This window comes from Dryobates pubescens, chromosome 7 (assembly GCF_014839835.1).
Source record: "Dryobates pubescens isolate bDryPub1 chromosome 7, bDryPub1.pri, whole genome shotgun sequence".
Taxonomy (NCBI): Eukaryota; Metazoa; Chordata; class Aves; order Piciformes; family Picidae; genus Dryobates; species Dryobates pubescens.
In genome coordinates this window covers 39,496,154-39,516,391 of record NC_071618.1, presented here as the reverse complement: position 1 = coordinate 39,516,391, position 20,238 = coordinate 39,496,154, and the positions used below count along the sequence as shown (strand labels likewise).

Sequence of the window (20,238 nt, the reverse complement as noted above, 5' to 3'; positions counted from 1 at the left end):
CTTTCTAAACACCTCCAGTGATGGTGACTCCACCACCTCCCTGGGCAGCACATTCCAATGGACAATTACTCTTTGATGTGAAGGGTGAAGCAATGAAAGTGTAGGAAGCATATCAGCAAGGAGTTGTCTTTCATGTCCTTTTCTCAAAAAGAAAAAAAAAATAGGCAGCTTCAGGAAAATTTATATAGTGTGGCCAGCAGGAGCAGGGAAGTCATTCTGCACCTGTGCTCAGCACTGGTTAGGCCACACCGCGAGTCCTGTGCCCAGTTCTGGGCCCCTCAGTATAGGAAAGATGTTGAGATGCTGGAAGGTGTCCAGAGAAGAGCAACAAAGCTGGGGAGAGGCCTGAAGCACAGCCCTATGAGGAGAGGCTGAGGGAGCTGGGGTTGCTTAGCCTGGAGAAGAGGAGGCTCAGGGGAGACCTTCTTGCTGTCTACAACTATCTGGCAACCAGCACCAGAACAAGAGGACACAGCCTCAAGCTGCAACAGGGGAAGTTTAGGCTGGAGGTGAGGAGAAAGTTCTTCACAGAGAGAGTTGTTAGGCATTGGACTGTGCTGCCCAGGGAGGCGGTGAAGTCTCTGTTACTGGAGGTGCTCAAGAGGGGATTGGACTTGGCACTTGGTGCCATGGTCTAGTAGTGCTGAGGTCTGTGGTGACAGGTTGGACTTGGATGATCTTTGAGGTCTCTTCCAACCTTATTGATTCTGTGGTACCACGTGCCACGTCCAATCCCCTGTTGGACATCTCCAGGGATGGTGACTCCACCACCTTCCTCTGAATTGTTTTTTATTATTACTTTAGAAGCTTCATGGTATTGGTGTAGTGCTATTGCAAAGTTTGCATTTTGTTGGCAGTTCAGCTGTGTGGCTTATATTCTCCAAGTGTTAATGACAATGCTGTTGTCTTTTAACAGCACAGCAAATAAAACATATCCCTGAACGTTCGTTTTCAGTCTGATGGGAGCAAAGGACTTTGTTTTAAAGGCTGTGATTCACAGAAGCATTGCAATACTCTCTGGATTAATCTTTTACACATTATTGATAACATAGCCATGTTGTAACTGATGCTGAGAACTCTTTATGTTGATCAGTTTCATGTGAAACATGAATCAATGTTTCTGCCCCCACCCCCCACTATTTGTTACAGTCTCACAGTCTCACAGTATCAACCAGGTTGGAAGAGACCTCAAAGATCATCAAGTCCAACCTGTCACCACAGACCTCACAACTAGACCATGGCACCAAGTGCCACATCCACTCCCCTCTTGAACACCTCCAGGGACGGGGACTCCACCAGCTCCCTGGGCAGCACATTCCAATGGCCAATCACTCTCTCAGCGAAGAACCTTCTCCTCACCTCCAGACTAAAATTCCCCTGGCACAGCTTGAGACTGTGTCCTCTTGTTCTGGTTCTGGGTGCTAGAGAAAAGAGACCAACTCCCTCCTGGCTACAGCCTCTCCTCAGGGAGCTGGAGAGAGCAATGAGGTCTCCCCTGAGCCTCCTCTTCTCCAGGCTAAGCAACCCCAGCTCCCTCAGCCTCTCCTCACAGGGCTGTGCTCAAGGCCTCTCCCCAACCTCGTTGCCCTTCTATGGACACCTTCAAGTGTCTCAATGTCCTTCTTAAACTGAGGGGCCCAGAACTGGACACAGGACTCAAGGTGTGGCCTAACCAGTGCAGAGTCCAGGGCCACAATGACTTCCCTGCTCCTGCTGGCCACACTATTCTTGATACAGGCCCTCCCATATGCTGCCACTGTCACAACTTTTAAAGATTCATGACCTATGATGAGGGGCTGAGGGAGCTGGGGGTGTTGAGGCTGGAGAAGAGGAGGCTGAGGGAGACCTCCCTGCTCTCTGCATCTCCCTGAAGGGAGGTTGTTAGAGTTTTTTGTTGCATTATCGGGTTTGGGGTTGTTTTTCTTAAGAATGAAGCTGAGCAGACACAAAGCAATGGGTAAGGTAAGTATATAAACTTAAATGTAAATTAAGTAGCCTAATAATAAACTGTTTGTGAAATTCCCTGCTTCTCAAATGTCCAGCTTGAAAGCAGCATGTCTTTATGGGGTGGTTTTATTCTGAGGGTTAGGGACAAAACATGTGTGAATGGGCAGGTACCTGACACTTTTCAAACTAATGTGTTCTTATTCTTGTGTTTTAAAGTGACTGATTCTTTGGCCCAGTCTGTAGTCCACCACTTAAGATGGATAATGCAGAAAGATCTTCTTGGCCAAGATGTCTTTCTCATTGGTCCTCCTGGGCCTCTCCGACGATCTATTGCAATGCAATACCTGGTAAGTATGGCGGTGTACATTCTTGGAGGCGTAGTCATTGAAGTGCCAGGTTGTACACACTGGCCCCAACAGCCCCATGCAGTGCTACAGGCTGGGGTCAGAGTGGCTGGAGAGCAGCCAGGCAGAGAGGGACCTGCGGGTACTGGTTGACAGCTGGCTGAACATGAGCCAGCAGTGTGCACAGGTGGCCAAGAAGGCCAATGGCATCCTGGCCTGGATCAGGAATAGTGTAGCCAGCAGGAGCAAGGAAAGTCATTGTGCCCCTGGACTCAGCACTGGTTAGGCCACACCTTGAGTCCTGTGTCCAGTTCTGGGCCCCTCAGTTTAGGAAAGATGTTGAGTTGCTGGAAGGTGTCCAGAGAAGGGCAACAAAGCTGGGGAGGGGTTTGGCGCACAGCCCTGTGAGGAGAGGCTGAGTGTGCTGGGGTTGCTTAGCCTGGAGAAGAGGAGGCTCAGGGGAGACCTTACTGCTGTCTACAACTCCCTGAAGGGAGGTTGTAGCCAGGTGGGGGTTGGTCTCTTCTCCCAGGCAACCTATGACAGAACAAGAGGACACAGTCTCAAACTGTGCCAGGGGAAGTTTAGGCTGGATGTTGGAAAGAAGTTCTTCACAGGGCGAGTGATTGGCCATTGGAATGTGCTGCCCAGGGAGGTGGTGGAGTCCTCATCACTGGAGGTGTTTAAGAGGGGACTGGATGAGGCACTTAGTGCCATGGTTTAGTTAATTAGATGGTGTTGGGTGATAGGTTGGACTTGATCTCAAAGGTCTTTTCCAACCTGGTTAGTTCTATGCTATTCTATTGATTTCAGTCATTCCTCTGTCAACCAAATGGTAAGAGATACAGACAGAAAATCTTACAGTAAGCTACCTAGGAGCTAAGTTTTCCCATGAGTGTGCTCTCCAAAGTTGAGGTTTTTGCCCTAGATGAATAGCAAGTGCAGACATTTGAATGGAAGGGTTTTTTTCCAAACTCCAGGAGAGGGGAGAAGAAAAAGAAAAAGAGTTGGGGAAAGTGTGTTACCATATGCTATCACAAATGGAGAAACAGTTTGTTCTAGGCATTCTGTATGTTGAGGATGAAGATCTCTGCCTACTGTTGCAGACAACAACTCGGTTTTGCTTCGTTATGTAAAAAAAGAAATGAAGAAAAGGCTTTGGGAGAGGAGTGTTCTAAGTAACATTTGGGAACTGTTATCATGAGTGATTAGAAAGAGGTGATGTGTGTGTGATCCTCTCTTGGAATGTGGGAGGGACTTGCCCACATCCATCTGCATGAGCCACGGCAGCACCACGTGCAAAATTCCACATGTAAATTGTCAGTGCCCTTTTAATGATCTCGGAGAGCGGATTGCCTGCCCCAAAAGGTGATGTGGATAGGACTTTGTCTGCCATCAGCTCCATCTAGAATCTGGTTGCACAGAAGGATCACAAGTGGAGGTGTATGAAAAATTGTCATAAAGATCAGCCATTCCTTTAAAAATCAGGAGATATTAATTCAAAGCCTAGCTCTCAGAGGTAGAGCATAGAGAAGAAAGCAACAAGGATAATTGTTGAAGAAAATGCTCCTGTATTTCACCTTCTCTTTCTTTCCCCCGCCTTTAATTATAATAAATTATAGAATGGAATAGAATTAACCAGGTTGGAAAAGACCTTTGAGATCATCAAGTCCAACCTAGTAGCCAACACCATCTAATCAACTAAACCATGGCACCAAGCACCCCACCCAGTCTCTTCCTAAACACCTCCAGGGATGGTGACTCCATCACCTCCCTGGGGAGCACATTCCAATGGCCAATTACTCTTTCTGTAAAGAACTTCTTCCTCACCTCCAGCCTAAACTTCCCGTGGTGCAACCTGAGACTGTGTCCTCTTGTCCTCCCCACCTGGCTACAACCTCCCTTCAGGTAGTTGTAGACAGCAGGAAGGTCTCCTCTGAGCCTCCTCTTCTCCAGGCTAAGCAACCCCAGCTCCCTCAGCCTCTCCTCATGGGGCTGTGCTCCAAACCCCTCCCCAGCTTTGTTGCCCTTCTCTGGACACCTTCCAGCAACTCAACATCTTTCCTAAAGTGAGGGCCCCAGAAGTGGACACGGGACTCCACATGACTCCTAGTCATGAGGTCTGTGGTGACAGGTTGGACTCGATGATGTTTGAGGTCTCCCCCAACCTTAGTGACACTGTGATGCTGTGACTCAAGGTGTGGCCTAACCAGTGCTGAGTAGAGGGGCAGAATGATTTTAGAACCGGTTTGGAGAAAATAGGTTTATTGAGCAGAAATTCAAACTGTATTATTTGAGGCAGAACACACCATGAACATTTATTTAAAAGGAAGAGATATTGGGTTTTGTTCAGAATTATTTCAGCTTACTGTGCTGCTGCCTAGAGCTCTTCTGTACATATATATCAATAGGCCTATTGTTAAAGTTCAATTACTGGGGCAAGGTCTTATTTTTGTGGTAACTTGAGGCTGTTGTCCGCAGGAGCTCACAAAGCGTGAGGTTGAGTATATCGCGTTGTCGAGAGACACCACAGAAACTGACCTGAAACAGCGACGAGAGATCCGGGATGGGAGCGCGTTCTACCTTGATCAGGTAAGTGGCAGTCCCACCCCACCTACTTACTGTTCACAAATGCTTTGAAGGAAGTAATGGTTTACATGATTAAAAATGAGTTTGTGGATGGCTTGGATGGGAGCACACTGCAATGGGTTAGGAACTGGCTGGAGGGCCGAGCCCAGAGAGTGGTGGTGAATGGTGCCACATCCAGCTGGCAGCCAGGCACCAGTGGGGTGCCCCAAGGATCAGTGCTGGACCCTGTGTTCTTTAACATCTTTATTGATGATCTGGATGAGGGCATTGAGTCCATCATCAGTAAATTTGCTGATGACACCAAGCTGGGGGCAGGAGTTGATCTGCTGGAGGGTAGAGAGGCTCTGCAGAGGGACCTCGACAGGCTGGGCAGATGGGCAGAGTCCAAGGGCATGAGACTGAACACATCCAAGTGCCAGGTTCTGCACATTGGCCACAACAACCCCATGCAGAGCTACAGGCTGGGGTCAGAGTGGCTGGAGAGCAGTCAGGTGGAAAGGGACCTGGGGGTGCTGGTTGATGGTAGGCTGAACATGAGCCTGCAATGTGCCCAGGCAGCCAGGAGGGCCAATGGCATCCTGGCCTGCATCAGGAACAGTGTGGCCAGCAGGAGCAGGGCGGTGATTGTGCCCCTGTACACTGCACTGGTTAGGCCGCACCTCGAGTACTGTGTCCAGTTCTGGGCCCCACCACTTAGGAAAGATGTTGACTTGCTAGAGCGTGTCCAGAGAAGGGCAACAAAGTTGGTGAGGGGCTTGGAGCACAAGCCCTATGAGGAGAGACTGAGGGAGCTGGGGTTGCTTAGCCTGGAGAAGAGGAGACTCAGGGGTGACCTTATTGCTCTCTACAACTACCTGAAGGGGGGTTGTAGTGAGGCAGAGGTTGGTGTCTTCTCCCAGGCAACCAGTACCAGAACAAGAGGACACAGTCTCAGGCTGCGTCAGGGGAGGTTTAAGCTGGAGGTTAGGTGGAAGTTTTACACAGAGAGAGTGATTGCCCACTGGAATGGGCTGCCCGAGGAGGTGGTGGAGTCGCCTTCTCTGGGGGTGTTCAGGGTGAGGCTTGACAGGGTGCTTGGTTGCATGGTTTAGTTGATTAGGTAGTGTTGGATGATAGGTTGGACATGATGATCTTGAAGGTCTCTTCCAACCTGGTTTGTTCTATTCTGTTCTATTCTATTACATAGAATCATAGAATCAATAAGGTTGGAAAAAAACTTAAGGATCATCAAGTCCAACCTGTCACCAAAGACCTCATGACCAGTAAACCATGGCACCAAGTGCAACATCCAATCACCTCTGGAACACCTCCATAGATGGTGACCTCACCACCACCCTGGGCAGCCCATTCCAATGGCTAACAACTCTCTCTGTGAAGAACTTTCTCCTCACCTCCAGCCTAAACTTCCCCTGGTGCAGCTTGAGACTGTGTCCTCTTGTTCTGGTGCTGGTTGCCTGACAGAAGAGACTAACCCCCACCTGGCTACAACCTCCCTTCAGGTAGTTGTAGAGAGCAAGAAGGTCTCCTCTGAGCCTCCTCTTCTCCAGGCTAAACAACCCCAGCTCCCTCAGCCTCTCCTCATAGGGCTTGTGCTAGAGGCCTCTCCCCAGCCTCTTTGCCCTTCTCTGGATATGTTCAAGAGTCTCAGTGTGCTTCTTAAAATTGAGGGGCCCAGAACTGGACACAGTCCTCAAGATGTCGCCTGACCAGTGCTGAGTCCAGGGGCACAATGACTTCCCTGCTCCTCCTGGCCACACTATTCTTGATGCAGGCCAGGATGCCATTGGCCTTCTTGGCCACCAAATTATTTTTTAGGTAATTTTGGGACTTTGAATTATGCTTATCTGGAAATGTGAGGGTTTCACAATATGAGCTGATTTAGTGTACTGTGGATTAGGGTTGTAAATGGTTTTCCATTTACCAGAGATTAAGAGAGTTCTTGTAGGCTGTGGGGTTAACTGATGTTAGCTCCATGCTTAACTGCTGTTATGGACAGCTTTATCCTTATGCTTGCTGCAGGTCAAGGTAATTTACCCCTGGCATAAGAGCATAAGGTAACTAAGATTTATAAGAGGCACTGTATCAGGGATTGTAAGAAGCTCACCAAGATGTGAGATGGTCTCTTAACCCAGACTTCGATTCCAGTGTATATAAATGCAGCAGCTTGCTTTCCTTTCTACAAGCTATTTTGAGTGGTCTCACTCTACTAAGGGAACTGGGAAGACTAACTTTCTGAGGTGAAGTAGATTACCTTTCTTCCTTTGTCTGTTGGAAGTTTTCAGTTAAAAGGTATTTACCAGAATTCAACATTGAGCAAGACATCCCTTTAGCAAGACACTCAAGTACTAAAATCAGTTGGGATCACGATGTCTTTCCTCATTCTGTGTCCAGTTCTGGGCCCCTCAATTTGGGAAGGACATTGAGAGTCTTGAATGTGTCCAGAGAAGGAAACAAGGCTGGTGAGAGGCCTTGAGCACAAGCCCTGTGAGGAGACGCTGAGGGAGCTGGGGTTGTTTGGCCTGGAGAGGAGGAGGCTTGAGGAAGACCTTGTTGCCGTCTGCAGCTACCTGAAGGGAGGTTGTAGCCAGGAGGGGGTTGTTCTCTTCTCCCAGGCAACCAGCACCAGAATGACAGGACACAGTCTCAAGCTGCGCCAGGGGAAGTTTAGGCTGGAGGTGAGGAGAAAGTTCTTCACAGAGAGAGTTGTTAGCCATTGGAATGTGCTGCCCAGGGAGTTGGTGGAGTCACTGTCCCTGGAGGTGTTCAAGAGGGGATTGGATGTGGCACTTGGTGCCATAGTTTAGTAGTCATGAGATCTTGGATGACAGGTTGGACTTGATGATCCTTGAGGTCTCTTCCAACCTTGTTGATTCTATGATCTTGTGTGTTACTCATCACATATATAACCAATGTGCTTAAGATCTGAAAGTAAAAGAAGAAAATAAATAATTGGATTCTAGGTGAATTTTCTAGGGGAATCTAGATGAATATTGAAAACATGGAAGATAAATCTCATAGGTAGTGATGTTCCAGCTGAAGTTTTGTAATCCTTCCTTCTTCATTAAAGACACGTGAAGTATGGTACATAGTTGTGTTCAGAACCCTCACAGATCTGACTGTGGTTGTATAATAAAGGGGAATAAAGTTCTACAGGCTGTGGATTCACACTGCATCAGAATTGAAAGGACTCTCAAAGGTCACCTTGTCCAGCCCCCCTGCAGTAAGCAGGAATACCTCCAACTAGATGAGGCTGCCCAGGGCCACATCAAGTCTGATCTTGAATGTTTCCGGGGATGGGGTTTTACCATTCCAACTTCCTCCTTACAGTGGGATTTGAATGTTATTTAGTTCATTTAATCAAAAACATTAATGAGAACTGTGTACAGAGGACAGACACTGCTCTTCTTTCAGCTGCTTCAAGACAGAGAGGGCTGTCAGGGAGCAGCCTAACAAAATATTTGCAAAAGTGCTTGGCTTGCTCCCATTGGCATAGGTGAACTCACACGAAGGACTGAAGATACAGGCTCTGCTTTTCAGAGGGGCATACCATTTCCCTTCCTGTGGAATTTCATGTTTGCTGTTCATGACACTCGAGAGAAGACAGGAAAAGCTTCAAAGTCTGGTTTCCAGAACATCTGCTCTGAATTGTGTGGGACAAATAAACCTTAGCTCTATGAGGAGAGGCTGAGGGAGCTGGGGTTGCTTAGCCTGGAGAAGAGGAGGCTCAGGGGAGACCTTCTTGCTGTCTACAACTCCCTGAAGGGAGGTTGTACCCATGTGGGGGTTGGTCTCTTTTCCCAGGCAACCAGCACCAGAACAAGAGGACACAGTCTCAAGCTGCACTAGGTGAGGTTTAGGCTGGATGTTAGGAAGAAGTTCTTCCCAGAAAAAGTGATTGCCCATTGGAATGTGCTGCCCAGGGAGGTGGTGGAGTTGCCATCACTGGAGGTGTTCATGAAGAGACTGGATGGGGTGCTTGGTGCCATGGTTTAGTTGATTAGATGGTGTTGGGTGATAGGTTGGACTTGATGATCTTTTCCAACCTGGTTAATTCTAGTCTATCCTATCCTATCCTATCCTATCCTGTCCTATCCTATCCTGTCCTATCCTATCCTATCCTATCCTATCTTATCCTAACAGTAGACTAAGGGGTGGGCAAGATCTTAGGAGGCGACATGGCTGGGCGATCTGACCCAAACTGACCAAAGGGATATTCCATGCCACACGAAGTCAGCTTAGATACAAAAGCTAAGTGAAAAAAGGATGTGCAGGCCATTCATTGATGGAGTCTGCCCCCTGGAGCAACTGCTACATGTATTGAAGCCCTGCTTCCTGGGAGTAACCAAACATTGTTCCCTGGTGGGAAGTAGAGAATAACTAATCTTGGTTTGCTTTTGCTTCCATGCGTGGCCTTTGCTTTGGCTTTATTAAACTGCTCCTATTTTGACCCACTGCCCTCTTGTTGTATTTTCCTCTCCCTGCCTATCTAAGAAGGGGAGTGATAGAGCAGCTTTGGTGGGTGTCTGGCCCCCAGCAAGGGCCAAACCACCACAGCATCATAAATTAGAATAGAATGGAATGGAATACAATTAACCAGGTTGGAAAAGGTCTTTGAGATCATCGAGTCCTACCTATCATCCAGCACCATCAAATCAACTAAACCATGGCACCAAGCACCCCATCAAGTCTCTTCCTAAACACCTCCAGTGATGGTGACTCCACCACCTCCCTGGGCAGCCCCTTCCAATGGCCAGTCACTCTTTCTATGAAGAACTTCCACAGTGATAAAATGTAAAGTTGATTGTCAAGATGCCAGAAGAAATTATCTACCATGGCTTGAAAGATTTCATTTACTGAGCAGTTGAACACCCAGAGTGACAGAAGTGACAGCTAAATGATCTTGCCTGTAAAATGCACATGACATTGAAATCCTCTGGAGAAGGACTACACAGCCTTGGGTTTGGTTTCTTTCCATAAAACTGGATTAGGAAGGGAATTGGAAAAAGATGAGATTAATTGGGTGCAATTAATCATATTTGAGAATGTGTGTGTATACATAGGTGTATGTGTTTGTGCATGCATGTAGAAGTAATGCTTTCTATAACCTAGCAAAGAGATAGATAAGAAAAATACAGCTTAAAGAAAAAAGCAGCCAGTGAGTGGCATTCAACAAATCCAAGTGCAGGGTGCTGCACTTGGCCACGGCAACCCCATGCAGAGCTGCAGGCTGGGGTCAGAGTGGCTGGAGAGCTGTCAAACAGAGAGGGACCTGGGGGTGCTGGTTGACAGATGCCTAAACATGAGCCAGCAGTGTGCCCAGGTGGCAGGCATCCTGACCTGCATTAGGAATAGTGTGGCCAGCAGGAACAGGGAAGTCATTGTGCCCCTGGACTCTGCACTGGTTAGGCCACACCTTGAGTCCTGTGTCCAGTTCTGGGCCCCTCAGTTTAAGAAAGACATTGAGACACTTGAACGTGTCCAGAGAAGGGCAACAAGGCTGGGGAGAGGCCTTGAGCACAGCCCTGTGAGGAGAGGCTGAGGGAGCTGGGGTTGCTTAGTCTGGAGAAGAGGAGGCTCAGGGGAGACCTCATTGCTGTCCACAACTACCTGAAAGGTGGTTGGTCTCTTCTGTCAGGCAACCAGCACCAGAACAGGAGGACACAGTCTCAAGCTGCACCAGGGGAAGGTTAGGCTTGAGGTGAGGAGAAAGTTCTTCACAGAGAGAGTTGTTAGCCATTGGAATGTGCTGCCCAGGGAGGTGGTGGAGTCACCGTCCCTGGAGGTGTTCAAGAGGGGATTGGACGTGGCAGTTGGTGCCATGGTTTAGTCATGAGGTCTGTGGTGACAGGTTGGACTTGATGATCTTTGAGGTCTCTTCCAACCTTGGTGATACTGTGATACTGTGAGTGCAATTGTGTAATTCAGTGACTTATTAATTTGCTAACTTGCAGGTGACAGTTTTCATGGGCTGGCAAGTTAGGCACAGCAAAGGCACTGTCAGAAAGTATAACCTAATTGACTGTCACTGCAGTATCTACCTAGTACAAGGCATTAGGTAGTGAAGCCTGTAGAAAGAAGAGAGAAGCAAAGCAGTACTCCAGAAGTATGACTGCTTCCAGTAATTTTCTTGTTGTGCCTGACATTGCATGAAAAGAGGAAAATGCTGAATAGGAACCAACAGTATTTAGATGAAATTAATCTTTATTGACATTGACACAGTATATCTTGTATCTGAAAAGAAAGTACATGATAAGGACCCCTGTAGAGTAGCCTCTGAACTTATGGAAGTGATTTTGTTCTAATCATTTGCAGTACTTCTTTTATGTTTCTAGAAGTGTCAGCATTTAACTGGATTTATTAGGTTAGCAGTTCAGGCTCTGGTATCTTGTTTTGATGTAGAGAGAATATAGATAAATGTCTGTGTGTTTGTAATTCCTTATAGATTAAAACCAAATGTGTGGGGTTCTGCTTTTCTTATGTTAGTGGAATGTATTTACCCTACACATTTTTTTCAGCTAGTGTTTCCTGCAGTTTGGGATGGGACAGTATGTTGGAACTGCAGAATCACAGAATGTTAGCAGGCAGGAGGGCTCTCAATATATCATTGAGTCCAACCCCCCCTGCCATAGCAGGATCACCTCGGACAGGCTGCACAGGAATGCATCCAGGAGACTCCACGACCTCTCTGGGCAGCCTGTTCCAGTGCTCTGTCTCCCTCACTGTAGTGTCTCTGTGTTGAGATGGAACCTTCTGTGTTCTAGCTTCTTGTTCCTTGTCCTGTCACTAGGCACCTTCATTTTGACACCCACCCCACAGGTATTTATAGACACTGATAAGATCCCCTCCCAGCCTTCTCTTCTCAGGACTAAACAGCTGCAGCTCTCTGTCTGTCTTCATAGAAGAGATGTTTAATAATGTAATGAGATCATAGCATTCATAGGTCTATTCCATTCCATTCCATTCCTTTCCTATCCTATCCTATCCTATCCTATCCTATCCTATCCTATCCTATCCTATCCTATCCTATCCTATCCTATAGGCAAATCCAGACTTGATGGATAGTGTTGTGAATCAAAGTGATTTGCACATAATAAGAAACTTCATAATTTTTAGTCTTCTGTCAAGTACTTAATTTCCTTTTTATTCTGCTAATTACTAGGAGGAAAAATGTCAGTAATCTATTCCCTGTATTGTTGTCCAAAAGACAAGAGAATGAATATAAACCCCACTGTCTTTCTCTGTGGATACTTGCACCTGTGAGTCTGTTCCAAAAGTTGGATTGCTTGCATCTTGTGGCTGCCCAAGATGCAAAATGTAAATGATGTAAATATTGGATGTAAATGTTGTATTAATAGAAGGTATAAAGCACCTAAAAGGTCCAAGCCCTCCCGAGATGGGGACATAATCTCTTTAAAACCCTGTTTGTAGGGACTTGCAAAAACACCTGACTGTTAGAATGGAATGGAATGGAATGGAATGGAATGGAATGGAATGGAATGGAATGGAATGGAATTAACCAGGTTGGAAAAGACCTTTGAGATCATCGAGTCCAACCTATCATCCAACACCACCTAATCAACTAAACCATGGCACCATGCACCCCATCCAGTCTCTTCCTAAACACTTCCAGGGATGGGGACTCCACCACCTCCCTGGGCAGCACATTCCAATGGCCAATCTCTCTTTCTGTGAAGAACTTCTTCCTACCATCCAGCCTAAACCTCCCCTGGTGCAGCTTGAGACTGTGTCCTCTTGTTCTGGTGCTGGTTGCCTGGGAGGAGAGCACAAACCCCACCTGGCTACAACCTCCCTTCAGGTAGTTGCAGAGATCAAGAAGGTCTCCCCTGAGCCTCCTCTTCTCCAGGCTAAGCAACCCCAGCTCCCTCAGTCTCTCCTCAGAGGCCTTGTGTTCCAAACCCCTCACCAACTTTGTTGCCCTTCTCTGGACACATTCCAGCAACTCAACATCTTTCCTAAACTGAGGGGCCCCAAACTGGACACAGGACACAAGATGTGTCCTAACCAGTGCTGAGTACAGGGGCACAATGACCTCCCTGCTCCTGCTGGCCACACTGTTCCTGATGCGGCCCAGGATGCCATTGGCCTTCTTGGCCAGCTGGGCACACTGCAGGCTCATGTTCAGCCTATTACCAACCAGCACCCCCAGGTCCCTCTCTGCCTGGCTGCTCTCCAGCCACTCTGACCCCAGCCTGTGGCACTGCATGGGGTTGCTGTGGCTGGTGTCTAGAACCCGGCTGTTGTTTTTCCACATTGTGTTTGTGGTTGCTGTGCTTGAGATGTCATTGCAGGGCAAGTCATCCAAAAAACTTCTCCAAACTTATCCTGAGGTAGCTCCTGAAAAAGAGACAATTACTGGTTATTATTGAGCAGCTTCTAGCTGCATTTTAAAAATACAGTTCTGAAATGTAGCCTGGAGATGATATCCAGAATGATGCTCAGGCTTGAGAAATTAAAGCCCTTTAGAGTTCTCTGAGAACCTTCCTCCTGGATTTCTGCTTTACAATAAGATATATTTTTTTTTGAGAGAGCTTCCATATCAATTTTGGTATTTTAAACTACACTGTTAGTATATTTTAGTGCCTTTACAAAGTTTGTCTACAACTATCTGAAGGGAGCTTGTAGCCAGGTGGGGGTTGGTCTCTTCTCCCAGGCAACCAGCAGCAGAACAAGAGGACACAGTCTCAAGCAGCACCAGGGGAAGTTTAGGCTCAAGGAGAAGAGAAAGTTCTTCACAGAGAGATTTGTTAGCCGTTGGAATGTGCTGCCTAGGGAGGTGGTGGAGTCACCGTCCCTGGAGGTGTTCAAGTGGGGATTGGATGTGGCACTTGGTGCCATGGTCTAGTTATGAGGTCTGTGGTGACAGGTTGGACTTGATGATCTTTGAGGTCTCTTCCAGCTTTGGTGATACTATGATACTGTGACACTCTGACAGACTGAAGGAGTTGGGGCTGTTCAGTCTGGAGAAGAGAAGGCTCCCAGGTGACCTAATTGTGGCCTTTCAGTATCTGAAGGGGGCCTCCAAGAAGGCTGGGGAGGGACTTCTCAGGATCTCAGGGAGTGATAGGACTAGGGGGAATGGAATGAAGCTGGAGGTGGGGAGATTCAGGCTGGATGTGAGGAGGAAGTTCTTCCCCATGAGAGTGGTGAAGCCCTGGAATGGGTTGTCCAGGGAGGTGGTTGAGGCCCCATCCCTGGAGGTGTTTAAGAGCATGGCACTTGGTGCTATGGCTTAATAGTCCTGAGGTGTTGGGTGATAGGTTGGACTTGATGATCTCTGAGGTCTTTTCCAACCTTACTGATTCTATGATTCTGTGATTTTAATTAGCTTTGTAAAAACATCCTCCATTCTGTGTTGTTTGTGGGGAGCTCTTTTTCTGTTCTTCTCATTCTGGCACTCTGTAGCTTCATTTCTGTGCTTATACTCTGTAGTTGATGTGAAAATTGGCGTTTAGGGCATCCCGCAGTTGTCATATTTTGGAGGAGCTCGCCGTGGTTCAGCTGCAGGAAAGGCAATGAAAATCAGCTTAGGGTTGTGTTGTTCCTAGAGAAGGTATTTTTGCCTTTGAAGATAAAAATATATTTTTGTAGGTGCAGTGTGGAACAAGGATAAGCACTCTGTGTTATGTATTTGTTGCATAAAGCCGTTACTTTGAGAGCAGTGTTGTGTGAAGGGTTTCTGCTCCCAGGCTGCAGTAGCTGCAGGTATTCCCTGGAGCAGGTATCCAGGTTACAATCCTTCCAGAGCCCTGGGAACATGGCTCAGAGACAGCAGGGTCTGGGGACTGGGGGATGGGGGGTGGGGGTTGGTCTCTTCTCCCAGGCAACCAGCAGCAGAACAAGAGGACACAGTCTCAAGCTCTGCCAGGGGAAGCTTAGGCTGGGGGTTAGGAAGAAGTTCATCCTGGAAAGTGATTGGTCATTGGAATGTGCTGCCCAGGGAGGAGGTGGAGTCACCATCACTGGAGGTGTTTAGGAAGAGACTAGATGGGGTGCTTGGTGCCATGGTTGATTAGATGGTGTTGGCTGCTAGGTTGGACTTGATGATCTCAAAGGTCTTTTCTAACCTGGTTTATTCCATTCCATTCCATTCCATTCCATTCCATTCCATTCCATTCCATTCCATTCCATTCCATTCCATTCCATTCCATTCCATTCCATTCCATTCATCAGGTTCTGGGCCCCTTAGTTTAGGAAAGATGTTGAGTTGCTGGAATGTGTCCAGAGAAGGGCAACAAAGCTGGGGAGGGGTTTGCAGCGCAAGCCCTCTGAGGAGAGGCTGATGGAGCTAGGCTTGTTTAGCCTGGAGAAGAGGAGGCTCAGAGGAGACCTTCTTGCTGTCTATAACTCCCTGAAGGGAGGTTGTAGCCAGGAGGGGGTTGGTCTCTTCTCTCAGGCAACCAGCACCAGAACAAGAGGGCACAGTCTCAAGCTGTGCCAGGGGAGGTTTAGGCTGGATGTTAAGAAGAAATTCTTCGTAGAAAGAGTGGCCATTGAAATGTGTTGCCCAGGGAGGTGGTGGAGTCACCATCACTGGAGGTGTTTAGGAAGAGACTGGATGGGGTGCTTGGTGCTATGGTTTAGTTCATTAGATGGTGTTGGATGATAGGTTGGACTTGATGATCTCAAATGTCTTTTCCAGCTGGTCTATTCTATTCTATTCTATTCTACTCCTATTCTATTTATCAATAATTAGTACTTGTAATCTGAGATTTATCATCAAGACTGCACAATATAAGCCCCCTTTGGCAAATTGTGCTTTATGTTAAGCATTTAGAACAAATGAGGGTAGTGAGAGAGGGAGGCAGTGCAGCTACTTCTAAATTTTCATTGCAGAATTATGAAGATTTGTTTCTTGGAGACACTCTTTTAAAATGATTTTCAGTGACAGATTGCAAACTTACTTACTCTATTTTTATTTTCTTTTAATGCATTTTAGTTTCCATACCAATCCATCAATACACAGATGGGGGAAAAAATGATTCAAACCATGCATTGTAGTGTGCCTAGCTTATTGCAGAAAACTTGGTATTAACTAGAATGCAGATGATGGGCTGGACACGATGATCTCAAAGGTCTCTTCCAACCTGGTCTCTCCTTTTATCTCCCTCTTCTCTTCTCTCCCTCTTCTCTTCTCTCCCTCTTCTCTTCTCTCCCTCTTCTCTTCTCTCCCTCTTCTCTTCTCTCCCTCTTCTCTTCTCTCCCTCTTCTCTTCTCTCCCTCTTCTCTTCTCTCCCTCTTCTCTTCTCTCCCTCTTCTCTTCTCTCCCTCTTCTCTTCTCTCCCTCTTCTCTTCTCTCCCTCTTCTCTTCTCTCCCTCTTCTCTTCTCTCCCTCTTCTCTTCTCTCCCTCTTCTCTTCTCTCCTCTCCCTCTTCTCTTCTCTCCCTCTTCTCTTCTCTCCTCTCCCTCTTCTCTTCTCTCCCTCTTCTCTTCTCTCCTCTCCCTCTTCTCTTCTCTCCTCTCCCTCTTCTCTTCTCTCCTCTCCCTCTTCTCTTCTCTCCTCTCCCTCTTCTCTTCTCTCCTCTCCTCTCCCTCTTCTCTTCTCTCCTCTCCTCTCCCTCTTCTCTTCTCTCCTCTCCTCTCCCTCTCCTCTCCCTCTCCCTCTTCTCTCCTCTCCCTCTTCTCTCCTCTCCCTCTTCTCTCCTCTCCCTCTTCTCTCCTCTCCCTCTTCTCTCCTCTCCTCTTCTCTCCTCTCCCTCTTCTCTCCTCTCCCTCTTCTCTCCTCTCCCTCTTCTCTCCTCTCCCTCTTCTCTCCTCTCCCTCTTCTCTCCTCTCCCTCTTCTCTCCTCTCCCTCTCCTCTCCTCTCCCTCTCCTCTCCTCTCCCTCTCCTCTCCTCTCCCTCTCCTCTCCTCTCCCTCTCCTCTCCTCTCCCTCTCCTCTCCCTCTTCTCTCCTCTCCCTCTTCTCTCCTCTCCCTCTTCTCTCCTCTCCCTCTTCTCTCCTCTCCTCTCCCTCTTCTCTCCTCTCCTCTCCCTCTTCTCTCCTCTCCTCTCCCTCTTCTCTCCTCTCCTCTCCCTCTTCTCTCCTCTCCTCTCCTCTCCCTCTTCTCTCCTCTCCTCTCCTCTCCCTCTTCTCTCCTCTCCTCTCCTCTCCCTCTCCTCTCCTCTCCCTCTTCTCTCCTCTCCTCTCCTCTCCCTCTTCTCTCCTCTCCTCTCCTCTCCCTCTTCTCTCCTCTCCTCTCCTCTCCCTCTTCTCTCCTCTCCTCTCCTCTCCCTCTTCTCTCCTCTCCTCTCCTCTCCCTCTTCTCTCCTCTCCTCTCCTCTCCCTCTTCTCTCCTCTCCTCTCCTCTCCCTCTTCTCTCCTCTCCTCTCCTCTCCTCTCCTCTCCCTCTTCTCTCCTGTCCTCTCCCTCTTCTCTCCTCTCCTCTCCTCTCCCTCTTCTCTCCTCTCCTCTCCTCTCCCTCTTCTCTCCTCTCCTCTCCTCTCCCTCTTCTCTCCTCCCCTCTCCTCTCCCTCTTCTCTCCTCTCCCTCTTCTCTCCTCTCCCTCTTCTCTCCTCTCCCTCTTCTCCCAAAGATATGTAGCTAGTTTGCTCTTACTGCCAGACTTCATTCGTCATTGGAATGTGCTGCCCAGGGAGGTGGTGGAGTCGCCGTCCCTGGAGGTGTTCAAGGGGAGATTGGACGTGGCACTTGGTGCCATGGTCTAGTTGTGAGGTCTGTTGGAACAGGTTGGACTTGATGATCCTTGGGGTCTCTTCCAACCTTAGTTACTGTGATACTGTGATACTGTGATACTTCATGCTATTTACCACAAGAACTATAGAGGAAGGTGAATTATGACTTTATTTAATAGGTTTGGAGAACTATTTCCACTCTTTCAGATATGCTTTTCAGATAGCATAGACTGGAAGGAAGACAATCAGAGTAAATTAGCCCAAAGGTGGTGGTGGTGTTATTGTTGTTATGGGATGTCACCAATGAAGAAGTGAAAAACCATGATTGTACGTTCAAGCTGTTCCTGAAGTTGATCACAGAAGGAACATACAGGTAGGCAAAGACCATCAGTGCCACACTTTAAAAAATATTATTGTGCTGAGCAATGGGATTTTGAATAAGAACTTCAAATACTTTCCAAGCTTTGGAAACTGTGTGCTTTTAAAATTGTGATAATCTGATGGGGAGCAGGCAGCAGGGTAGCAGGCTGCTTCTCAAGACTGCGCTGCTCATGAAGAGCAGGTTCCTTCCTGAAGTTCATGATTGTTGCATACTTCCTAATATTCTCTGTTGACCAGCACATTGCCTTCATGTACAAGTTGTACAGAGAGAGGTTTATGTTGCCATGGTTTAGTTGATTAGGTGGGTTGGATTGGTTGAGAGGTTGGATGTGATGATCTTGAAGGTCTCTTCCAACCTGGTCTATTCTATTCTACTTCTATTCTATTCTACTTCTATTCTATTCTACTTCTATTCTATTCTATTCTATTCTATTCTATTCTATTCTATTCTATTCTATTCTATTCTATTCTATTCTATTCCTATTCCTATTCCTATTCCTATTCCTATTCCTGTTCCTATTCCTATTCCTATTCTATTCTACACTGTTCGGCATATAGGGGGAAGGAAAAGCAGTGGGATCCTGTCTGGAGAGGCTCTCTACAGTGCAGGAAAACATTAAATGGACAGTCATTTGTAGGCTGTAGACAGGCAGATGTTGGTCTCTTCTCCCAGGCAGCCAGTACCAGAACAAGAGGACACAGTCTCAGGCTGTGCCAGGGGAGGTTTAGGCTGGATGTTAGGAAGAAGTTCTTCACTGAGAGAGTGATCGCCCACTGGAATGGGCTGCCCGGGGAGGTGGTGGAGTCACCATCATTGGAGGTATTCAGGAGGAGACTTGATGGGGTGCTTGGTGCCATGGGTTAGTTGATTAGGTGGTGTTGGATTGGTTGATAGGTTGGACACGATGATCTTGAAGATCTCTACCAACCTGGTCTATTCTATTCTATTCTATTCTATTCTATTCTATTCTATTCTATTCTATTCTATTGATACTGGAAGGCTTTTATTTCAGCAAACCCTCCAGCCATGGTGTGCATGTTTCAACATGAGTCAACAGGATTCTATGGATACTCAAAATATTTTGAAACCATACGCACAGAATGTATTTTCCTCTGGCTAGTAAAACTCTGTCATAAAGTCTTCACAGACTTATAATATGCAGAGTCCAACCAACTTGGCAAATAAATTGTTTGTTAAAGCATGTTCTGGCTCTGTCTCCAAACTGCATTTAGACAAAATAGGCTTTTGTTAATGCCAGATATTGGACCGGGCTGCTGGAGACTTCAGGGTTTTTTATGCAAGCAGGTTGAAGCAGATTTTTGACTTGAACTTTCTAGAGCAAAATGTTAGTGCAACATTTGTCCTTTGTACAAACTTTTTGGGATGAGTAGAGAGGAATTTCATATTGCTTGTTCATAGATTTCCTGAATTAATGAAAAAATATATATATACTGATTGCTTTACTTGAAAGAATCAGTGGGAGAGAAATAATATAAGGATTATTGCATGTTTAATGGGAGTCTTCCTGTTTCCTGAGATACTGATTATGAAGCTAGACATGAAAATGTTATATAGAATGTCTTTCAGTGCAGAGAACTTGTTCTGGGGATGTGTACCAGGGTCTGAGTGCCTTTTTTTTAAAGCAATGACTGTTTGAATCCAGATTAGACACCATCTTAATAATGATGTGAAAAGTTTATGCTATGACTAATTTGCCTGTAGTCATTTATGCCTCTATATTGTGCATAAGAAACATCCAGATTAGTCAGTGTTACCATGTAGTGTCTTCTTAGATGGATTTCTGATCCTGTTGTATGCTTTGTACCATGCAGTAATTCATTTGCTGTGCTGAACTGTTCATAGGCAGGTTTCATTAGGCATTTTTTCCCCCCTACGTTATTTTGGTATCCTGGTAATTATTCTTTCTCATATCTTCCTTCTTTCTTCCTGTCCCAATTTTTGACATCTGGTAGATTCATCATCTCTCATTAGATGACACATTCACTTGTAGAAGTTTATAGGAGACATACTGGGAAAGAGATTTCATTTGTTCCCCCTTTGCAACTCTGCTCCTGTCTCAAACTGTATTACAATATAATACGAATGTAAAGGAAGACTCTTGTGCCTCTAAATGTTGCCTCTGCCCAAACCTGCCACATTATTACCTGATTTAACTTCTGCACGTTGGAGGTAGACAAAAATGCTTTGAATTTCAGAGTCTTTTATGGAACAGTAATTGTGAATATTAGCTATGAAGTGTAGTTAATTTGCCTGAGTGAATGTCATTTACTGCAAGGATGTTAGGTAAAATTACCAGCACCAGAGTTCAGCTTTACATTTTTGG

General features: G+C 46.7%; 1 protein-coding gene across 1 annotated transcript in view; it reads left to right on the top strand.

The window, feature by feature from the left end:
* Positions 1–20,238, top strand: part of VWA8 (von Willebrand factor A domain containing 8) — a 244,047-nt gene that overhangs the window by 26,210 nt on the left and 197,599 nt on the right. The window contains exons 3-4 of the mRNA XM_054163092.1: positions 2,164–2,294; positions 4,773–4,883. Of these exons, the coding sequence (XP_054019067.1) occupies positions 2,164–2,294; positions 4,773–4,883 (242 nt within the window). The remainder of the gene's footprint in view (positions 1–2,163; positions 2,295–4,772; positions 4,884–20,238) is intronic.